The 18,671-nt window shown below is 37.2% G+C and overlaps 1 protein-coding gene across 14 annotated transcripts in view; it reads left to right on the forward strand.

Annotated features, from left to right (window-relative positions):
• The window catches only part of PHF21A (PHD finger protein 21A), a 138,755-nt gene that overhangs the window by 20,020 nt on the left and 100,064 nt on the right, over window positions 1-18,671 (forward strand). For all 14 annotated transcript variants that reach the window (XM_087746191.1, XM_087746189.1, XM_087746185.1 and 11 more), the window contains 2 exons: window positions 12,277-12,317; window positions 16,909-17,045. In XM_087746191.1, the coding sequence (XP_087602317.1) occupies window positions 16,992-17,045 (54 nt within the window). In that variant the 5' untranslated portion in view covers window positions 12,277-12,317; window positions 16,909-16,991. The remainder of the gene's footprint in view (window positions 1-12,276; window positions 12,318-16,908; window positions 17,046-18,671) is intronic.

Below are 18,671 nucleotides of genomic sequence, written 5' to 3' on the forward strand. Positions count from 1 at the left end.
TAGATGATTTGAAAATATGCCATTTAGCACAGGTTAAAATGACAACAGGGACTATTATTCACTAGGACTGACTTCCGAGACATTAAATGCCTCTTGTTTTAGAATTCTTTAAAATGCTCGTGTTTGTTTTGGGAACTTAAATGCCTCCTGCCTGGTACAAGGATATATGTTTTCTTGCAGCAGAGGGGGCTGAAAAGGGTGTGGAGAGTGGTGTCCTCCTGCTTTTCCTTCCTTCTAGGGCAGGCATTTCTTGGAAGACAAGGGACTGAAATAAACCTTGGAATTTAGTTCAGGTATATTGTGCAGAATAGAGAGAGGGAAACAGCTGCTCAAATTTTGACTTCAGAAAACAAATCTGTAATGGGGAAGAGAAAACAGGTCTTTCCAAGGTGCGTATATAAACTTGTTCTCACTTGTCTGTCTTTTTTGTGTTGGTTGTTGTCTAATAGTGAGTTCTTTAGGACTCTGTCATAAATGTTTGATGTATCAAGTGTTGTCAGGCTTTACATTGCAATGAGCTAGTTAAATCACTGTTTAAATAATTATATATTTTAAAAAAAGGTTGTGTGTACTCTGGATTGTCTGGGAAATCTTTTATTTTTTAATTGCTGTGGACCATTCCCTGGAAGGAACAAACTGGTGATTTTTTTTTTTTGTGTGTGTGTATGTGGATTTTTTTTTTTTAAAGAAAAAGTACAGTGAAACCATTTTTGCCTCCAGTATTCAGGTAAAGTGTGTATTTCTGTACTTACCTCTAAGTCTCAGTGTTCTTTCTTTTTTTTTTTTTTTTTTTTAATACGGTATTCTGATACGTTTCACCTCCAGAATGTTACCCTTTTTTCTTTGGCCTGATGAAGATGAATTTTGAGACTTGATCTATACCTTAGTTCATGCTGTTGTGTTTTCCCAGTAGTTTTGTGTCAGTCTCATGAGACTGTGTTGCATCAAGTACTTTACCCAAAATGTCATTCAGGGTAAAGCTATTAGAAAATGTGTTTTTTTTATCTCAGTGTTGTTCCATCTTGCCTGGATGAGAAAGTTCATGCTATACAGATACGAAACTTTTTTTGTCCTGAACCTGGGTGTTGCAAAGCTACAAGGTAGATTAGGAATCCTAAGAGCAGAAAAATGCTGAATTAGATAAAGTAAAAGGCTTAAAGTAGTTGTCAGAATGGGATTAACCTGACAGAGAAATCAAGTTCTCTTTAAGAGAACACTTGAGGTACTTGGACCACCACTTAATTGCACTTTTATTTAATAGCTTTGTATGAAAATAAACAGGGGAGTAAGGAACTGGTGATGAAAGAGAGAGAAATGTGCGAGTATTGAACCAGTGTTGGACTTGTGTGTCTGTTGAGAGAATGGGGAAATCTGAATGTTCACCGAGCCCAGCAGGAAGCAAGTGAGAACAGGGGATTTTTTTCCCCTTAGAGGTATGCTGCGAAAACAGTGATGCAGCCTGGCAGGCGAAGTCCTTTTGCATTGAAGGAACAAAAAACAACAGCCGACGATGGCTTAGAAGCTGCAGGGTAGCTGGTGTAGTAAAGAAGAAAAAAATTAGGGCCAAATCTTGCACAGTGTAAATTGTGATTCCCTTGTCTTTTTAAATACAGACACTACAGCTAAAGGAAGTAGAGGAAAAAAAGCTGATGCTGGAAGGATCTGGTAATTTAAATCTGAAGGGAAATGGGGAGAAGGGGTGGACTCCTGCTCATCTGCAGCAGCAATGCACACAGAGCCTACCTGATTTAGGCCTAGCGGCAGTTGCGTTGGAGGCCCTGGGAAGGCAGATAGCTCAGCAAGCATGTTTTCTTAGTGTGACGTGCTTGGGAGTGTGTACAGCCTGCATGCTAAATGTGACTGGCTGGATTTGACTTCGCTTATAACAGTTCTAAGAATGTAATGAAATCCCTTCTCACTCACGCTTTTATTTTGGGATGGAGCGGGAGAGAAAGGAGCTTTCAATATTCTGTTTAGTTAAGAGTTTGAAACAAGCATGTTTTACCTAATTCTGTTTACTGCCTTTTTATTTAGACTACTTGTAAAACATGTTGATGCCTTTAAGTGCTCTATCATAATTTATGAGTACACAAAACTAGAAACTCGTGAAAACCTTAATGCTATTTTCTTTATTTAATCCATACACAGATCATACTGTACTTATTGTTAGAGGGTCTCAAGCTCGTCTTTTTTTTTTTTTTTTTTTTTTTTTTTTTTTTCTTTTTTTAGTGGGTCTCTGTGCTCAGGAGATCAAGGAATGCCAAAATGACAACACAGTATAATGAAGTAATAGCTGGTGAAATAAAATAAGCTTGACTAAAAAGCAAATAAAATTCAAACATAGAATGAGAATGGTTTTTAGTACATGTTAGCAGGCTGTACTTAGAACAGGTGTTGTATTTATTCAAGAGGAGAGGAAAATGTGATACCTTTCTGGTAGCAGCAGAGGGTCCCAGCTGCCTTTTACAGGGTTCAGAGCACCCAACAGAATCAACGGAAGTCTGAGACTTTTTTGCATAGAACTGCGTGAAATTAAATTGCCAGTATTCTTTCTAGAAAAAAAACCTTCTAGCAGGTGAGAAGCATTACCTTTTTCATCTTGTTCTTAAAATCTGAAGACAGATTAAGAAACAAATGATTGTTCTTTGATACTTTTGTCATGTGAACATCTGTTCAGTAACAAATCATTTTCATATTGTCTTCTGACAATTATTCAGAAGCCTGTGACATATTAGAGCCAGTGATCTGAAATGCTGTAAAGGCAAGAATTATGTATAGTTTCTCATTTTGAGCCATCTCGCTTCCTGTTAAAACAAAAGTTCTACAAAAGATAAAATGAGTATTTTTTGCAGTATCATAAAATACAGGACACAAGAATGTACATTAGCAGCAAATTTTCAAGTTTATGCTGCTGCACTTTGTATACATGAAATGGCTTATTTTTAATGCATGTGCTAAAACAATTAAATTGAAGAGGCCAGTTTATTATAAGAACCGTGCCAGACAGGAAGCGTGGACCAGTACTTGTTCCAGTATATTGACACGAAAGTTGACCCATAGCACAAACAGCACAGGTTGGTTTAATTTTAGTGTTTAAAGTACATCTTAAATAATGATTTTTCTCCTTGACCTTTTTACTACTTTTTTCCTGGACTATACAGTAAACAAGTAAAGAACTGTTATCCCCTGTGCCATAATGAGGATAAGCAGAAAATTACAGTGATTTCTAGTCTGCCTGAGTAACAGGCGGAATATACAAAATTCAGATGCCGGGCAGACTCAGATGCCTCTTTTTTCCCCAGTCATCCTATAGGTCTTCCAGTCTCAAAATGAAAAGAACGTGTTTATGTGACCAGATCACTGAAAACATAACTCACAAGCCAAACATCTGACCAGGTGGGGAAAGTGAAAGATGACTCCTTGATGATTGCTTTAGTTAAAAAGAAAAGCAGCGAAGTGCTCAGTCTGTTACCCACTATAGCACACTGGAACTCATTGACTGCTGAAGGAAGGAGGTCTCCCTTCTGCTGCTAGCTGAGTGCTTCTGCTGCTTAAGCTTGTGCTTGGTGCTCCTCAGGCCTATCTGTGAATCACTTCAGCTTTCTGTGGAGTGTGACAGCCCCTCACCTCCCACTCCCCCCAGAAAAAGAGTGGGGACTGCTGGACTTCACAGCTGGAAGAGAACATAAAGGAGAGCGCCTTGGTCAGATAGATTAGCTGCCTGTGGGAGTTTTCCAGCTGCAGGATAAATTAAAGTGGAGAAACTGGAGGTAGAACTATAAACTCTGAGCAGAACTGGGTTTTACTTAAACTTCTTGATGTACTGTTAGTCTAGTCTTTCCTTGTGCATGCTTGAACTATCATTCAGTTAGCAGGTGTCATGGATGCAGAGAGAAGAGCTTTACTGAAAGTACAGCATCTGATTTTTGAAAGAGCTTTATAAATATGGGCATATAAAAGATGACCTATTGTTGTAAGGTGCCCTACCATATAATCACTAATGACAATTCATCTGGATTTTTTAATCTTTGCTTATTATTACGTGTGTACCTAGCTTCTGTCTAATACTTGTGGGAAGGTAACATCAGTAGAAGCTTGTGTAGCTCATCTCCATAAATCTCTCTGAAAATCTCCTCGTTGCTCCTTGTGAATCTTAGCCTGTGATGCTTTAAACTGAAAGTCCTTATGATGGCAGGGCTTGTCTTTTTTTCATTGTAAATGCATGTTAAATTTCTTCGTTCAACGAATTTTCACATTTTGGTTTTCTGTTTCTTAATTTTAAAATGCATTGTGTAATTGTGTCTGTTTCCTGTCTGTTGCATGCAAGTTGCCCTTCATCAAAATATGTTTAACACAGATTTATTCTCTTAACTGATACTCCCTTTAAGTAGTTTTCACTGTACTTTGTAACCATGGAAATGGTGTACAGATAATATTTATAAGGTAGAAGGAAAAACAGGGTGTCTAATGGGACCCTTGCTGTTCAGAAATCGCTTCAGCAAAAAAAAAAGTCCAGACTCTTGGGATTCTGTATAAGAGTAAGAGGAAGTCTTCTGTAATGCAGAATGATTTTCTAGAATATATGTATTCACTTTAAATAAATTAGTTCATACATTCATGTTGGATAGTCCTTTAAAAATTCATATTCTTTCACCTCAGTTCTCTCAGTTGTGTAATCAGTTTGCTCTTCATTGAAATGCTACATATAAGAAAACTGTAATTGATTTGCAGTCACTCTGTGCTAACACTGAAACGGAAAGCTTGTTTTTGCTTGCTGGTACGGTTCTGAAATGCTTATATTTTGGACTGACACTTTCACTGTTTCCTCTCTAGAGCCTGGAAGAATGAGCAAAATGCTCAGTTACTTTGAGTTGTATATACTTCTATTATCCGGCCTCCCCTCTCCAGGAGCAGAATCCTTCCTTTCCTTAACTGCTGAGGATGTGTGTGTGTGGGGGGGATTGGTTTGTTTTGTTTTAATTTTATTCCTCATCTTTATCTTTAGTGTTTTGCTCTTAACTTTTTTTCACTTGTTTGGCATTTCCCCCTGCTGGCAGATTGAGTTAATAGCACTTCTTTCTGCTGTGGAAATGGAAGGCTGTAGTTGTCCTTGAATGTCACTGTTTTGTGGTTGAGGCGCTGGCTGCTTTTTCTGATCCCCCCCCCCCCCCCCCCCCGAACACCTCTGGTAGGTGGATAAAATTCAAAGAATAGTTTGTACAAGCAGGGGATGCGCACATACCTGAAGTTCTTCCCATCATAAGTGCAGTAGCATTTCTAGTGATAGAGGTACCTCTAGTTTTGCATTTCATGCCTGCAGCCTTGCAGCACTACCCAGATCATCTCCTCTTGTGCTCTGGACCTCTTCCCAAAACTCTTAAGGCACTTCTGCCTCACTAACGCATTGTTCCCGCGAGCCAGTTCTTTCCAAGATAAAGTGGATTGCTAGAAGGGGAAAAATAGTTTGGCACTCAATATGAAATTTCCTGTCATGTTTAAAAGAATAAAACAAGAAATCGGAGATCCATCCGTTCTTAATGGAGTTTGAGGGGAAAAAATACTTTAATCAGTACTAGAGTAGAGTTTTCTTCATTTTTTTCTTGTTCTTTGCATCTTCAGTTGTTAAATTAATTACTAGGATTTCCTGTGTGCGTTCTTTCTAGAAAGTAGTCTTCTCTCCTCCTTGCAACTCCTTCTCCTCTATCTCCTTTTCTCCAAATAGTCCCCTGTCTCTGAAGTATGAAGGGAAGGCAAAAACTTCAGTGACTGGAATGAGACATTTACAACACACTTTAAGAACAGTAGAGGATAATGAACTGATTTTTCTAGGTGTGTTATTAAAAAAAAAAAACAAAACCCAAAACACCAACCTCCAAATAATGTCCCTTTGACTTTCTTATAAATTTTGAGACAAAACAGTGGGCTAGTACAGGTGGGAGGGAGCAACTCCTTCTGTTTTCTACTGACCTTCCATCTTTTTTCCCCTCCCAGCTGTATGTATACTTTGAAAATAAGTTGAAAATAATTAAAAAAAAAAAAAATCCTGTTCTAAGACTTAACAGATTAACTGACTTTTTTTTGAAGTTTAATTGATAAACTTTGTTTTCTAAAAAAACCCCACGTTTCCAGCAACTTTATGGAATGTGGCAGAATGCAGTAAAAATTTTTAGAAACAAACACCAAACTCTGCCTTCCACCGATTTATATCTTTACATCATGTAAATGTTTTAATTTTTGCAAAAAATTCCCTGGCTCCCTCCTTCAAATATGAAACTTTGCTGTTGTACTGTTAGTAAAGCATAAATTTATAGACTTAATTAGGACCGAGGTTTCCTCTTAGTGTATGTATAGGTAAACAGTCCTTCTAAATAACAAAGCAATTCCCTAAAATGAAAGTTCAGGTCATCCAGCTTTTTACTTGAGCATGATTTTAGCCACGCTGTGTAGAAGGTGGTTTTGTGTTTATTTAAAACTGGTGAATGGTAACTCACCGAGCAATCTGAAGCTTAGTGTTCTTGTTTGTATTTCTCTGTCTGCAGTACCATAACTTTTGAATGCAACAATGCTGTAAAACATCCCCATACTCTGGTTTCTGGGTGCAAAAAGTAGAATTGTACTGATGGTAACTTTATGAATGTTAGGAGGGGTTAGATGGGGAATACTTGTATTCCTCAGTATCCTTGTTATCAAGTCAGGAAGAACTTCTGCCAGGCTTACTAATGGTCGTGGGTTAGAGAGGCAGACTTTCTGTAATCTTCTAGTTTAGTTTTTATTAAAAAAAAAATAAAAAGTTTCCTGAATGCCTTATTGTATGGAAGGAAATAGAAAAGCAGGGAGTTGAATTTGTCATGGGTTGGTTTGGTTTTGTTCTGTTCTAACTGGCAGGACCTTACTCTTTTTCCTTTAGAAGGAGGGAGGGTATATGTGTGTGAGAAGTGGGAGGATGAGTGTTTTATTTTAAAGATGGCTTAAATGGTTAATCCTTGGCAAGTTAAATTATGCAAACTTTTTTCCTTTTGAGTGTAAGTGGCTTTAAGATGTGCTTCTCTGATTCAAGAAATATACTAAGACTGTTCAAAGAAGAAGGGTTTGTGAGTTGGTAAAAAGTGCAAAGCACATACCTTAAATCTGCTCGGGTGAGAGAGGCGATCCTGAGATTTGAAAACATAACTTGTGCTAACTTTCCACGAGGCCAAGTGTGTTTTTTTCATTTTGCTAGAGAGCGCTCATTCCCCGCCCTGCCCCCATCCCCTAGATGCCAGGAAAGGCTGTGTTCAGGAAGAGTTGCTAATGGCAATCAGAGCTGCAGTCATAGGACAAGCAGAGCTAAGAGGACGATCTTCATCTGCTTACATGCGTTTGACTGCCATGGCAAGTCTTGGTTGATATTTTAAAAATCGGGTTGTGAAGTGGTTTTGTCTTTACAATGGGGATGGTCTTTTTAGCTGTAATGAGTCTTTTAGCTCATTTTCTGTATGTTAAATATAGTACTGCTTTTGCAAAGATGAATGATGGCATCACACACTTCCATTAAAACTGAGTTTGATGGTTTTCTGAACTCTTTTAGAGAAGGTGAAGTGATCTATCCCCAAATGAAATCAGCTTCTGGTGTTGTAAACTCCAAACTGCATCTGTTTCATGGCTAATCATCGTGGCAGAAGGAACTTGGAGGCAGAATTGGAGCTTGTTGTTTGAATCCCGTGGGTTGTCTGTATGCATCAATAGAAAGTCCAAGCTCCTTGACCATTTTCGTGGGAGCTGTCTACCAGTATTGGGTGGGGATAGGGAGGAGAAAGAGAGAGAAGTTATAAAGGAGTTGTGCAGAGGGACAAACTGGAAGGCATGGCTAGTACACTTCAGTGCAGTCTCGGTTATCTTGGGCAATCCTGTTGGTCCCTTTACCACCTGCCTGACACGTGTTACTGGGGCTGACTGGGAGTTCTCCTAGCTGCAGCACAACGGCAAGATCAGATTCCCTGCTCTGGCGCATGGGAGGCTTGGTTTTAATCACGGAAGCGGCCGCACTGGTGTTGCTAACATGGTCTTTGAAACGTGAGCCTTATAATAATGTAATTTGAAATAGCTTGTATACCCCCTGTCTGGGCTGTGTTTGGTCTGTCTTTTTCTTGAGACTGCAGAAATCCTGTCCTGTTAAGGAATATGAGTCGCTTCATTTCTGACTTGAGGATCACAGTGAAGTAACTGTTGCGACTTGTTTTCCTAGAACATATTGATAGAGTGCTCTCTATATACAGGATGTCTTTCAAATCTAGGAAGGAGACCTGTTGCTTTGAGGAGTTCACATCTAAAGACAGAGATCCAGAGAAAACTGTGAATCCCTTCTGTGTGCAGTGTATTTTACACAAAAAAAAAAAAATTAATTTTTAATTTTTTAATTAATGCTTTACACTTAATATTGTCAAGCAGTGCTCTGAAATGTGAAAGAATGTCAGGCTCACAATTGCCTGTGCACAACAATTCGTCCTCTTTCATCTGAGTGTATCCTGTGCACTGAACAAGACCAAGGTCCTATTGGCAAGAAGTAAAAATTACATAAGTAAATATTGTAATGTGATATGTACATATAAAGTTCCTGATTAAAGTTACATGGTCCAACAGTAAACATGCACGAGCTTCTAGAGTTAGGAAAAATGCTAACAAAAAATGGCTAAACATGACTTTTCATGTCTCCCATTTTTTCCAAATGAGTCTCTGGTTACGGTAGCATATATATAAAGGTAATAGTAAGTATCTGATTGATGTAACCAAACATCTTAATATACAGATACTTAGCATTTACATAGTCTTAAACATTCAGGTGCTGTATGCTAAAAAGTTTAACCACGATGTAGTTCTTCTGATGCCCTCAGGGGCTACCAAGCCTTAAACATAGGAGTTTTGTGTTTGAGGTTTTTGTTTTCGTAACAGTCCCATGAAATGAGTAACGTCTATTTAGGAACTTCAACAAAAAGTTTAAAGTTGATCTGCAGAATATGATTGTTTTGGTAATGGTGGTGTATTTTTCCTTATATATGTTGTATAGAACTGTTGAAAAGGTTAAGAGCCTTTTATTTGGGGGCGGGGGGGGTGTATTACTTCAAGTCTGTGTATATATCAAACTACCCTTCCTGTTAGTAACACTAACATCAGATTCTCAGCAGTCAATCTCACTAAGGAAAATGTATTTCTAAGACTGATGTTTTATTTGGTTAATGCTAATTTAAATTGCTTTTTGTTTTTTAGCTTGTAGTAAACATAGGTAAGCATTGCTCAAGCTTTTCTTCTGATCATATGTATGTTTTGGGAAGAAGGCGGTGTTCTCTAATAGAAAGCAGAGACGACTGCCAGAGCTGGGGTTTTAAAAACCCCAAATATTGCAGACTATACTGTAATAATCTGAGAGTTAGCTGTGCAGACTCGTAGCTCTGACAGCTTACAGCACGTGTTTCTAGAGCCTTCAAAAGACCACCTCTGTAAAATGAATAGCTGAGATTTCGTGATACGTTTCTAGTTGCTGAAGTTTTTAAGAAACCCTGCAAAATGCTAAACTCTTCAGATGTCTCTATTGATAGGAGTGATTGTGAGCTATCTAATCTTAACTTTCTGATGTGTTTTGTAGTGAGAGAGGAGGCACTGTGAGTTTGTGTGTGTACTCTTGCTGTGAACAAGAAATAATCTCATTTCATCTATAGCATGGATTTTATCTGGTACCTTTTTCATTAATACTGTTCTGGGTTGGTTCCCAGTAGCCACAAATGTGGAGAATTGTCAAGAACCAAAGCTACAGGTTTAGTTGGTCATAAACTGTTCTCTACTATAAAAATGTTAAGAGCAGTGGAAAACGTAAGTCTGTTTAAGATGCTTGGAGTTACCAATCTTGGATGTTCTTAATTTCTCTGTCTCAATTCCCTATCTAAGAAAACTTACCTGTATCAGGCACAAGTTTTTCTGTGGCTCTCGTTAGTGTGTTGCTTATGAGGAAACCAATTCTTTATTTGTTGTAGAGCTTAGATGTTGAATTGAAAAAAGCATGCAAACTGAAAACTCAGAATGAAAAGAAATTATTCAACAGATACGTCATTCTTTAAGCTTGTCCTCTCTGGTAAATGAGGCAGAGATGCCAGTAAAAACACTATACTTGCATGAGGGCAGAATTAAAGTATTTTGTATTTCCAAAGGACTGACTTTCAAACATTAACCTGTTCTAAACACTTAAGAAAAACCCTGTAAAAAATTATGTACAGAAGAGGATGCAAATGTATTTCCATTCCCTGTCTAGGTCCTCTCTAAGTGCCTTCTCCAAGGCAACACAGCAAATCACTCGGATAGTCACGATTAAACTCCTGGTGTTCCTGACTTTGTCCTCGGGAGCCCCTGGGTTCTCAGCCTGGGGTTGCAGCCCAGGGTTGCAGCCCTTCAGAGTGGTTAAATGTAATCTGAAGGTTTGTAACTGTGGCTTTTTTCTGCGCAGTTCAGTCTTGATGAAGCTAGGGTCCTGCTATGAAGACCAGTCTCTACGTAGCGGGGGAAAAAAGGAAGGAAGGAACAGTTAATCATGTTGTTACTTTTAAGTGACAGTTTATGTGTGTACTTGTGCTACAAGTAAATTGATATTTTTCTTTTTAAAATAAAAATTATGCTCTCTTATTCTAAGACTATATTTGCAAATGTGTAGCATCGACCGTTTTGTTTAGCTTTCCGGAGTCAGTCATCTACAGCGGCAAGATTTTTTTTATTTTTTTTATTTTTTTAATTAATAGCATGGAGATATAGGTGTAGTTGCTTGTTGAAGAGGGACAGTTAGTGCTTGCATGATGAAAGAGTTTCCTCTGTAGGTTTCCGGACCAATGAAATAATTGGTTGATAGCGGGAGATGGCGGTAACAACTAAGGTTTTAATATTGAAGAAGAAACAACTAGAGTTTGAGAATCACACCTGTCTCTTCAGCACCCTCGACAATGAGGGTATTTCAAATTCTGTAGCATCCAGAGCAAATGCACTTAATTTGAAGATAGCCTCAAAACAGTCCATACTCCCCAGTTCATAACCTGCCATGTTAGCAGATGGATGTTATTGAAACTAACCTGAAATTGCTCTAAAATTAATTTAACAACGAATCTTCTGTAATATTTTGTTGCTCAAAATGCGCAATAAAATTTGAGACTTGAAGAGTGACAATACTTACAGTCACTACCAGCAGCAGGCTTCCTGTTTTCTGTTCTTGGTGTTCATCAGCACCCTGGTTCTGCTGGTTAGTAAATGTAAACTCCTCCACTTGTGCTGGTCTCCACTGAGTGAGAGATGATTATGTGGCTTTCTACTGCTGTATCTATTTATAAGGCTGGGGCTTAAACTTCAGCTCTGTGATGACTTGTGTGTGGATAGAAACATATCTGCAAAGTTCTTGTTAGCTATGGAGTCGAAGCTTAAAATAGGCTAATATTCTAGTATTTTACTAGAAAATTGGAGTATTTTGGAGGCTTTTTTAGCATCAGGCAAAGTAATTGAGCAAATGAGTTATTGTTTATATTTTAGCTATCTTTTTAGGACTCTGACTCATGAGTTTTTTATGATTCATGTGAGGATGATTTAAGAGGTACTACCTTGCTCCGCTGCTAAATGTTGTTCTTCCCATGACACAGGCAGTGTAATGGGCAGTGTATCTTCTCGGCCTCCACAGTTCATGACCTAGCATATTAGCTTAAACTGCCATTGATTTCAGTTTACATTAGTACTCTGGGATTTGAGCTCTAGTGACTGTGCTGACACACCACCTGCTCTACCATCTTTGTTGTGTTGGTATAACCTCTAGCAGAGGTGGTAGGCAAATGGCTGGGGGGGGTAACCTTGTCATATTTAGCTGTGGCAACTGACAGGGTTTGTGATTTATATGTTAATAAATGTAATGGAAAGGAGGTACTTCCCTCAGGGGAGGGGGACACAGGCCTTGCACAGAACCAGAAAAGCTTGTACTTGTAATCTCTTCTTCCTCTAGTGACAGTAATAGTTTGTATTTTAATCCAGATTAGAACTGTAGGTCTCCTTGACTTTCCCTGCCATGCCAAACAGATTTTCTTTCCAAGTGGTATTTTATAGTTAGCTTCAGCACTTAAAAAAGAAGCCAAAAACTGAAAAAAACAAACAAAAAACCCCCTCCCCAAAACCCAAAAAACTCCCCCCTGCCCCAACTTTCCAAATCTTTGAATTTTCTTTTCTGTGTAAAACTGTAGTTAAGCTCTTTGTAATTATCTTTTTTTTGTTGTTTTTCTTTTGTAGGAGGGGGTAGAGAGCTGAAGGGAATAACTTTCTCAAAACCGGTAAGTATTTCTTCCCAGGGCTGAGATGGTTTACCTAAGAATAGATGATATGAAGAGCTGGCGTCCATTCCTGGAAAAGTTTGGTGTTTACTGAAACTGAAATCCTATCCTTATATTCAGAAATTAAATCTTAAAAAGTAAATGTTACTGATGGAAGCCCCAGTCCTATAAATAAAATTACTGTAGGGCTGAGATTTGGGCCCAAGGGTCTGTAAGTACAGTGGACATATAAATTCATCTACTCAAAAATAATAATATTAAATTTTTTTCTGTGTAATGTGAAAACCAAATTTATTTGAAGGGATTTTTGGCACAGAAAGACTTCTGTCTAAAATTTTAAGTTACTCAGAGTCATTCCATACTCACAGAAGGCATTCATGGCTTTTGTATGGGTCCTACCTTTTTTTTTGTGTATATATATATATACCTTGTCAGCGTGTTTTTATTATAGTTTCCAAAATAGCTGTAGTTTAAATAGCTTTGTGATATTTTAGAGGTTCTGATGTGGATTGTATTTAATTGAGATAATAATGGAGAAGTGCTAATGCACTTACATGATTATTGTAGAGTTTAAGGTTTCATTAAGTCTCTGAATATTTATATAGGATATAAACATCTACTACCTTAACTGTAGTGCATTGGGGTACTTATCTGAGTATGAAATTTTAAGTCACGAAGCAACCGCATAAGAAATAAGGGATTATTTATAACAAATGTGTGCCAGCAAGAAATTGAATGGAGGACTGCTGCCTCCAATAGTTGAAATCAATCCAAGGAATCGCAAATTCACCTCTTGCTCTCAGTACTGTTTCTGGCTGAGGCTTGGAAGTCTGTCTAGATGTACAAGAGATGCACGTACTCCACAATCCTCTGCTTTCCTTTTGGAAGTCACTGATTCTAGCATTGAACAAGGCCTTTGCATGTTTTCCTTTAAAAACTAATGGAATGAAGGATGTTTGCATACCAACCCATCCATGCAATTTCAATCATCTACAAGCTTTTTAATTAAAATAGTTCTGCTGTCATAACAGTAAAGTGGAAAATGCAGTATGTTTTATGATTAATCCAGGGATGGTTTTATACATCTTCAGATGTGGTATTCTAGGTAGTTTATAATGCCACTGGACTTAAGTTTTTAAATCTTCCCTTGAAGTTCAGTCTAAAAGAATGAAAGTTCAAAAATATTGAGGAGTTTTGCACTCACAAAATGTGTGTGACCACTTGCTTATGTAGTTTTGTACCTGCTTTCAAAGGAAATATGAGCAACACTTAACAAGCCGCCCTCATAGATTTTTCTAGACATTATTGTACATAAAAGAGAAAAACACAGTCTAGGATTTGTTGGATGTAAGGAATGATCACTTTTTATTAACATTGGGTAAGTGTTTACGGTACTTCAGGGGAATTTTGGACAGTGATAACTTTGGATAGTTATTCCTGCTTGGGAAGGGAAGCTACAAGTGCATGGTCTAGAGTGTTTCAGTTCTAGAGGGGTACAACTGAATAACAACTGTATATATTTCATATTCAGAAGTCATCAGCTTGACCAAATTTTTAAATGAACATTTTATTTAATATGTTCTCCCACCTCACCAGTGATTTAGGTGCTTAGAACACTTCAGAACCTCTTAATTTCTTCACTGTCCTTTTCCTGTTTCCTTGTCTCTAAAGTGGTGGCGATGCATGCCTTGGCTGGGATGCAATGCCAAATATATGGTATCTTAGTTGTAATTTAACAAAGTTCTCATAACTGCTTTTCCTGGTTCTTTTTTTTTACTACGGAGAACACTGATGCTGCTAGCTGACAAATACAGCAACTGGCAGAGGTGATTGCAAAAGATCATTCTTTACTGTGTGGCCTTTGCTGCTAAAGCAGCATTAGTTTCTCTTTCGTTACATATCAGACACTTAGTTTTTGAAGAGGGGGTTGTTTCCTATGTTTAAAATGTGCTTTCAGTGTAACTTTGGCAGCAGAAGGCAACTGGAAGTAAATGAGACTGCAAAGTGAGTGGCTCTGAGGCTATAATGGGAATGCTGGAGGAGGGGAAGTAGGAAGAAAGAGTGAAGAGTTAGAAAACTCTTAGAAGAAAGGTCAAAAGTTTGTTAATCTCTCTTGCCTTTTCTTGGAAGCTTCAGTCTTATGAATTGAAATTAATTCTTCAGGATGTTATAGTATGGCACCTATTTCAAATTTATGTATATTGAAGGAATAAATTTTAAGGAATCTTAAAATCTGCTAACTTTTAAAATTACAATGAAAGGAAAATCTGAAATTGTAACAAATATTTTGGGATAGAACTGAATGATTGGTACGTTACTAGAATTGTTTTGATTTTTTACTTGTCACAATAGATGTTCGTCAATATGACAGTGCATTATGTTTGTTCATGTCTACACCCTTGTAAACGTGGCTAGGCTGAGCAACCACTTGCTTCTGCTAAGCACTATCACTTTTTTCTTAAAGCTTTTAAAAATTAATTTTGAAAAATCTTTCTAGCTGTTCCGGGCATCTATGAAATCAGGTTGGATTAGTTTTTATGAACCATTAATACTATAATTTCTACCTGTCAAATTAAGTTGGGCATTAATAGTAGCTGCTTAATCTTTATATGTTTTTTTTAACATAAGTACTGTGTCATTTTTCCCATGAACTAGTACTGGGCTTTACAGTCACATGTATTAAAATTATGGGTATTGTTTACATTCTCAGTTGATAGAACTGTCTCTTCTGCTGTTTTGCACTTAACTTTAGAGAGTGATACTGGCTGTTCATTATGAGTGCCTTCTCGTTCATTGAAGACACACTGAGAAAGAAACTATGGCCATATCTGCCTGTATCTTTACCACAAAATTGAATTTCTAAGGCTTATGAAAGACTTTTTGCCTCTGCAGTGGGTTCCAGTTTACATGAGCCAGTTTCCCACGTGATTTTCTGAAGCATGGTTTCTTTTGAAACTGCAGTGGTAGGGACTTCATGCAGACTATAGTTGTTCTTGTCAGTGAGTGGAAGTAATAATCCGGGATTCTATTTTCTCATTACTGTTTGTGGTAATAGAACAGGGAACTGTGTGTAATTTCCATGTATCCCTTGATACAAATTACAATTTTATGGAGAGTAGTGCTGCAAAGGCAGCTGTTTTCGCTTGTCTGTGTCACATGTGGGAGAGGCCCTTGCAGAAGGTCATTTAATGTGTTGACTAGAAGTCTGATCAGGTCTTTGTTATTTAAATAAGTAACTTTAAGCTAACAGCAGACAGCACTGACAAAGAATGAGTTTAAATATAATGCTTTTTAAAACCCCTTTATAGTCTTCTCTTTTCGTAACGTATTTCTGTTTGGAAAGAGAAACAATTAATTTAAATAAACAAAACACACACATCCCAACTTTTTATTTTCAGGAGTTCGCCAACTTGTCCAGCACTTCAGTTTACTATAGTGAGACAATGTTAAAATTATTTAACCTAGGGGAATTATTCTCTTTTTACAGCCTACATGTCTTATCTAAACTGTCAATACCCTTTTGAAAACAATGAAGTCCCATTATGAAGGCCTCTGAGTTGGCTACAATACCTGTGTGATAATTGTGAGCAATTTTCAAAAAATAAAAAAATAGGAACTGTTTGAACACTCCAGCAGTTCTTTAATGTGTCGTGTCTGGATGGAAAAGCAACTGGAAAGATTGCTATATAATGCTTTCTGATGGCTTTTATGTGTATGTATTTATAGATGTTTTTACACAGGTTCCATTGTGATTTGAGCATATGGGATAAAGACAGGAATCTTAATCCTGTTTCAGAAGCTGATACCTTTAACATATTTCTGAAAAAAAATCTCTTGTCCAACTTTCAAGGCTTTTAGAAGTATGGCTGATAATGCTTTTCTATGTCAGAGGTTGGGGGGATTAATTTGTTTGTAGTACAAGTGAAGACGGTAAACTCATACTCATGTTCTACAAGCAGAATTCCAGGATTAAAAGGATTTTAAAATTAACGGGCTTGAAAAAGTCTTGTGCTGCATTATATCAATCTTGTGTTCCTTCAAAATAGGTTTCAACTGAAATGACTAACTCAGCACAAACTTTAGGCAGTGGGTTATTAATATATTAATGTTGTTCTGTCAAATTGCATGCAGACTATCCCATCTAAGAACAGCTCTGTAGTATCATGGAAGTATGTTAATGCAGTATGTTCTGTTTAACAATTTATTGCTGTTTGGGTTGCAGAATTCTAGTCTCCAGAATATTTTCTCATCTACACAGATTTTTAAAACATTCTCAGTAGTTAAATTTTCTAATTTAATATGCAACTGCAATAGGATATTGGTAGGAAATAGCTGCCTGCAAACTAAGATAAGGGACAAGTATGTCAACTTTGGGATATGTGGGAAGTAACAAATTTGGCTAAATGACTCCAAGGCAGGCATTTTGTACAGCCTGTAGATTTCTTGTGTTCGAAAGATTGATTGTGTTTAGGCTAGAAATCTGCAGTTGAATATAGTTCACTACTGAATTTCTGCTCTGTTATAATCTCCTTTTTTTCAAATTGATATCTCTCCTTCACTAACCAAAACAAAACCTTTTTTCTTTCTATAGCACCGGTGTTAAAAGAGGAAACCAGAAACTAAAGGCACTGGAATCAGCAAAGACACTTCTAGAGAAAGTGGAGAAGGTAGAGAATGGAGCTGCAGACTCTACAGGAGGCTCTGAAAGTGGAAATTCAGGTTCACCAGGTAACTTGTATTCTTTCTTGTTTTATACTTCCAAGTAATAGCAGCATTTGTACTGCTGATAGTATTAATACTCATGGCAGCATTAAGTAATAGCACTACAACTATAGTAATAATTGTTTTATAAGCTTGAAACTGCTTTAGAATTTTATCCTCTGCATTTTGACCCCAACACCTGTTGTTTTTTAGCAAATGTGAAAAATCTACATATCAGGCTGTGGGTGGGGATTTTTTTTTTTTTTTTAATATTTTGTAGCAGTGATAAAAACATTCTGAAAACTCTATGTTCAGCAACTTCTGTCTGGAAGGTTTTTCTAATGTTCTGAAGCCAACTTCAGTATTCAGTTGGCAATGGAAGAATATGGTGGAGGAACAATTCAAGCAAAATGTGCATAGTGCTGTATGGTCTCATCTGGTGCTTCTCTTCTGGAGACCAAAGTCTTCTACTTTAGTACCTTCTAAACTTGTGATTGTTTATTTTCGCTAACCAAAATGTTGTAGTGCCTGGGCTCAGAAATTTTTATACGTTGGGTCTTTTTACTGATAGCATGTCCAATACTATATGGCAGTAGAGTTGCAGTTTGCCATTCTGTTACAATACAAATGAGAAATATTAAAAATAATAAGACCTAATTTAGCAAATGTAAGAGGACATATGCATATTAATTCTTGGAACAAAATTGTTACAGCCATAAACATAGAGTAGCTGCCAACTTGAAATGTTAAATTTATCAATGAGACCTTTTCTAAAGACAGTTCTCCAAGTATTTCTGTTGGATATCTGAAACTCACAACTGCTACACAGTGGATAAAAAATATGATACATGCTACACCGATCAGCGTAACCCGTCATATAAAATTTGGAAAATGTCTCCAAATTACCTGGTGACTTGTCTGATCAAGAGTTCTAGATGACTTGTTCAGTAGTTGCTGCAATGATGAGCATAGTGCAAGAACTTGAACGGGTGAATTAGTAAAATGAAACTATGTCTGCTTTAACAAAATACAACTTTCAGCTAGGGGGAAAAACTTGAAAAAGCTAATTTCCAGAACTACAGACAAGTATTTTGCTCTCCTCAAACTCCAAGGCCCTTGCATTCAAAACTTCAATGAAGTTTTGTTACAAGGGTAAGGGAATTCAGAAATTGCCTGTAGCATTTTGCTGCAGGCATTAAAAAATTTAAGGCCACTACGTATTTTTTTTTTTTTTTCAAGTATTATCTGCTGTATGGTGATCAGAACGCTAGTCGTACTTGTCTTTGTATAACAGCGTTTACCTTGTGTGTGTATCTTCATTCCCTTTTATGCCTAAGCTAACCAAAAATTTTAAGACTCTGAATTTTGAATAATCTTTAGCATCAGTTCATAATGATGATGATGAACAGCGATGAAGACTGGAAAATGTCCAAAAAGACTTTTTTTAACAACTTCAAGATTTTTTTTTTTTGACCCTGTTTGCCTTAGCTTTGCCCAGTCCTCATTAAAAGTGAGCTCTGCACTGAAATCAAGTTTAATTAAATTTGGTTTTAGTTGGTGAAACTACACAAGCCATTATATCAAAGCTTGTCTTTTTTTTTTTTTTTTTTTCTTCAAGATACTGTATATTCCCATAATTAAGGCTAAGAACAA

The sequence above is a fragment of the Nipponia nippon genome, unplaced genomic scaffold (genome assembly GCF_047370975.1).
Source record: "Nipponia nippon isolate SJK-2023a ecotype South Korea unplaced genomic scaffold, ASM4737097v1 scaffold_10, whole genome shotgun sequence".
NCBI classification, from domain to species: Eukaryota; Metazoa; Chordata; class Aves; order Pelecaniformes; family Threskiornithidae; genus Nipponia; species Nipponia nippon.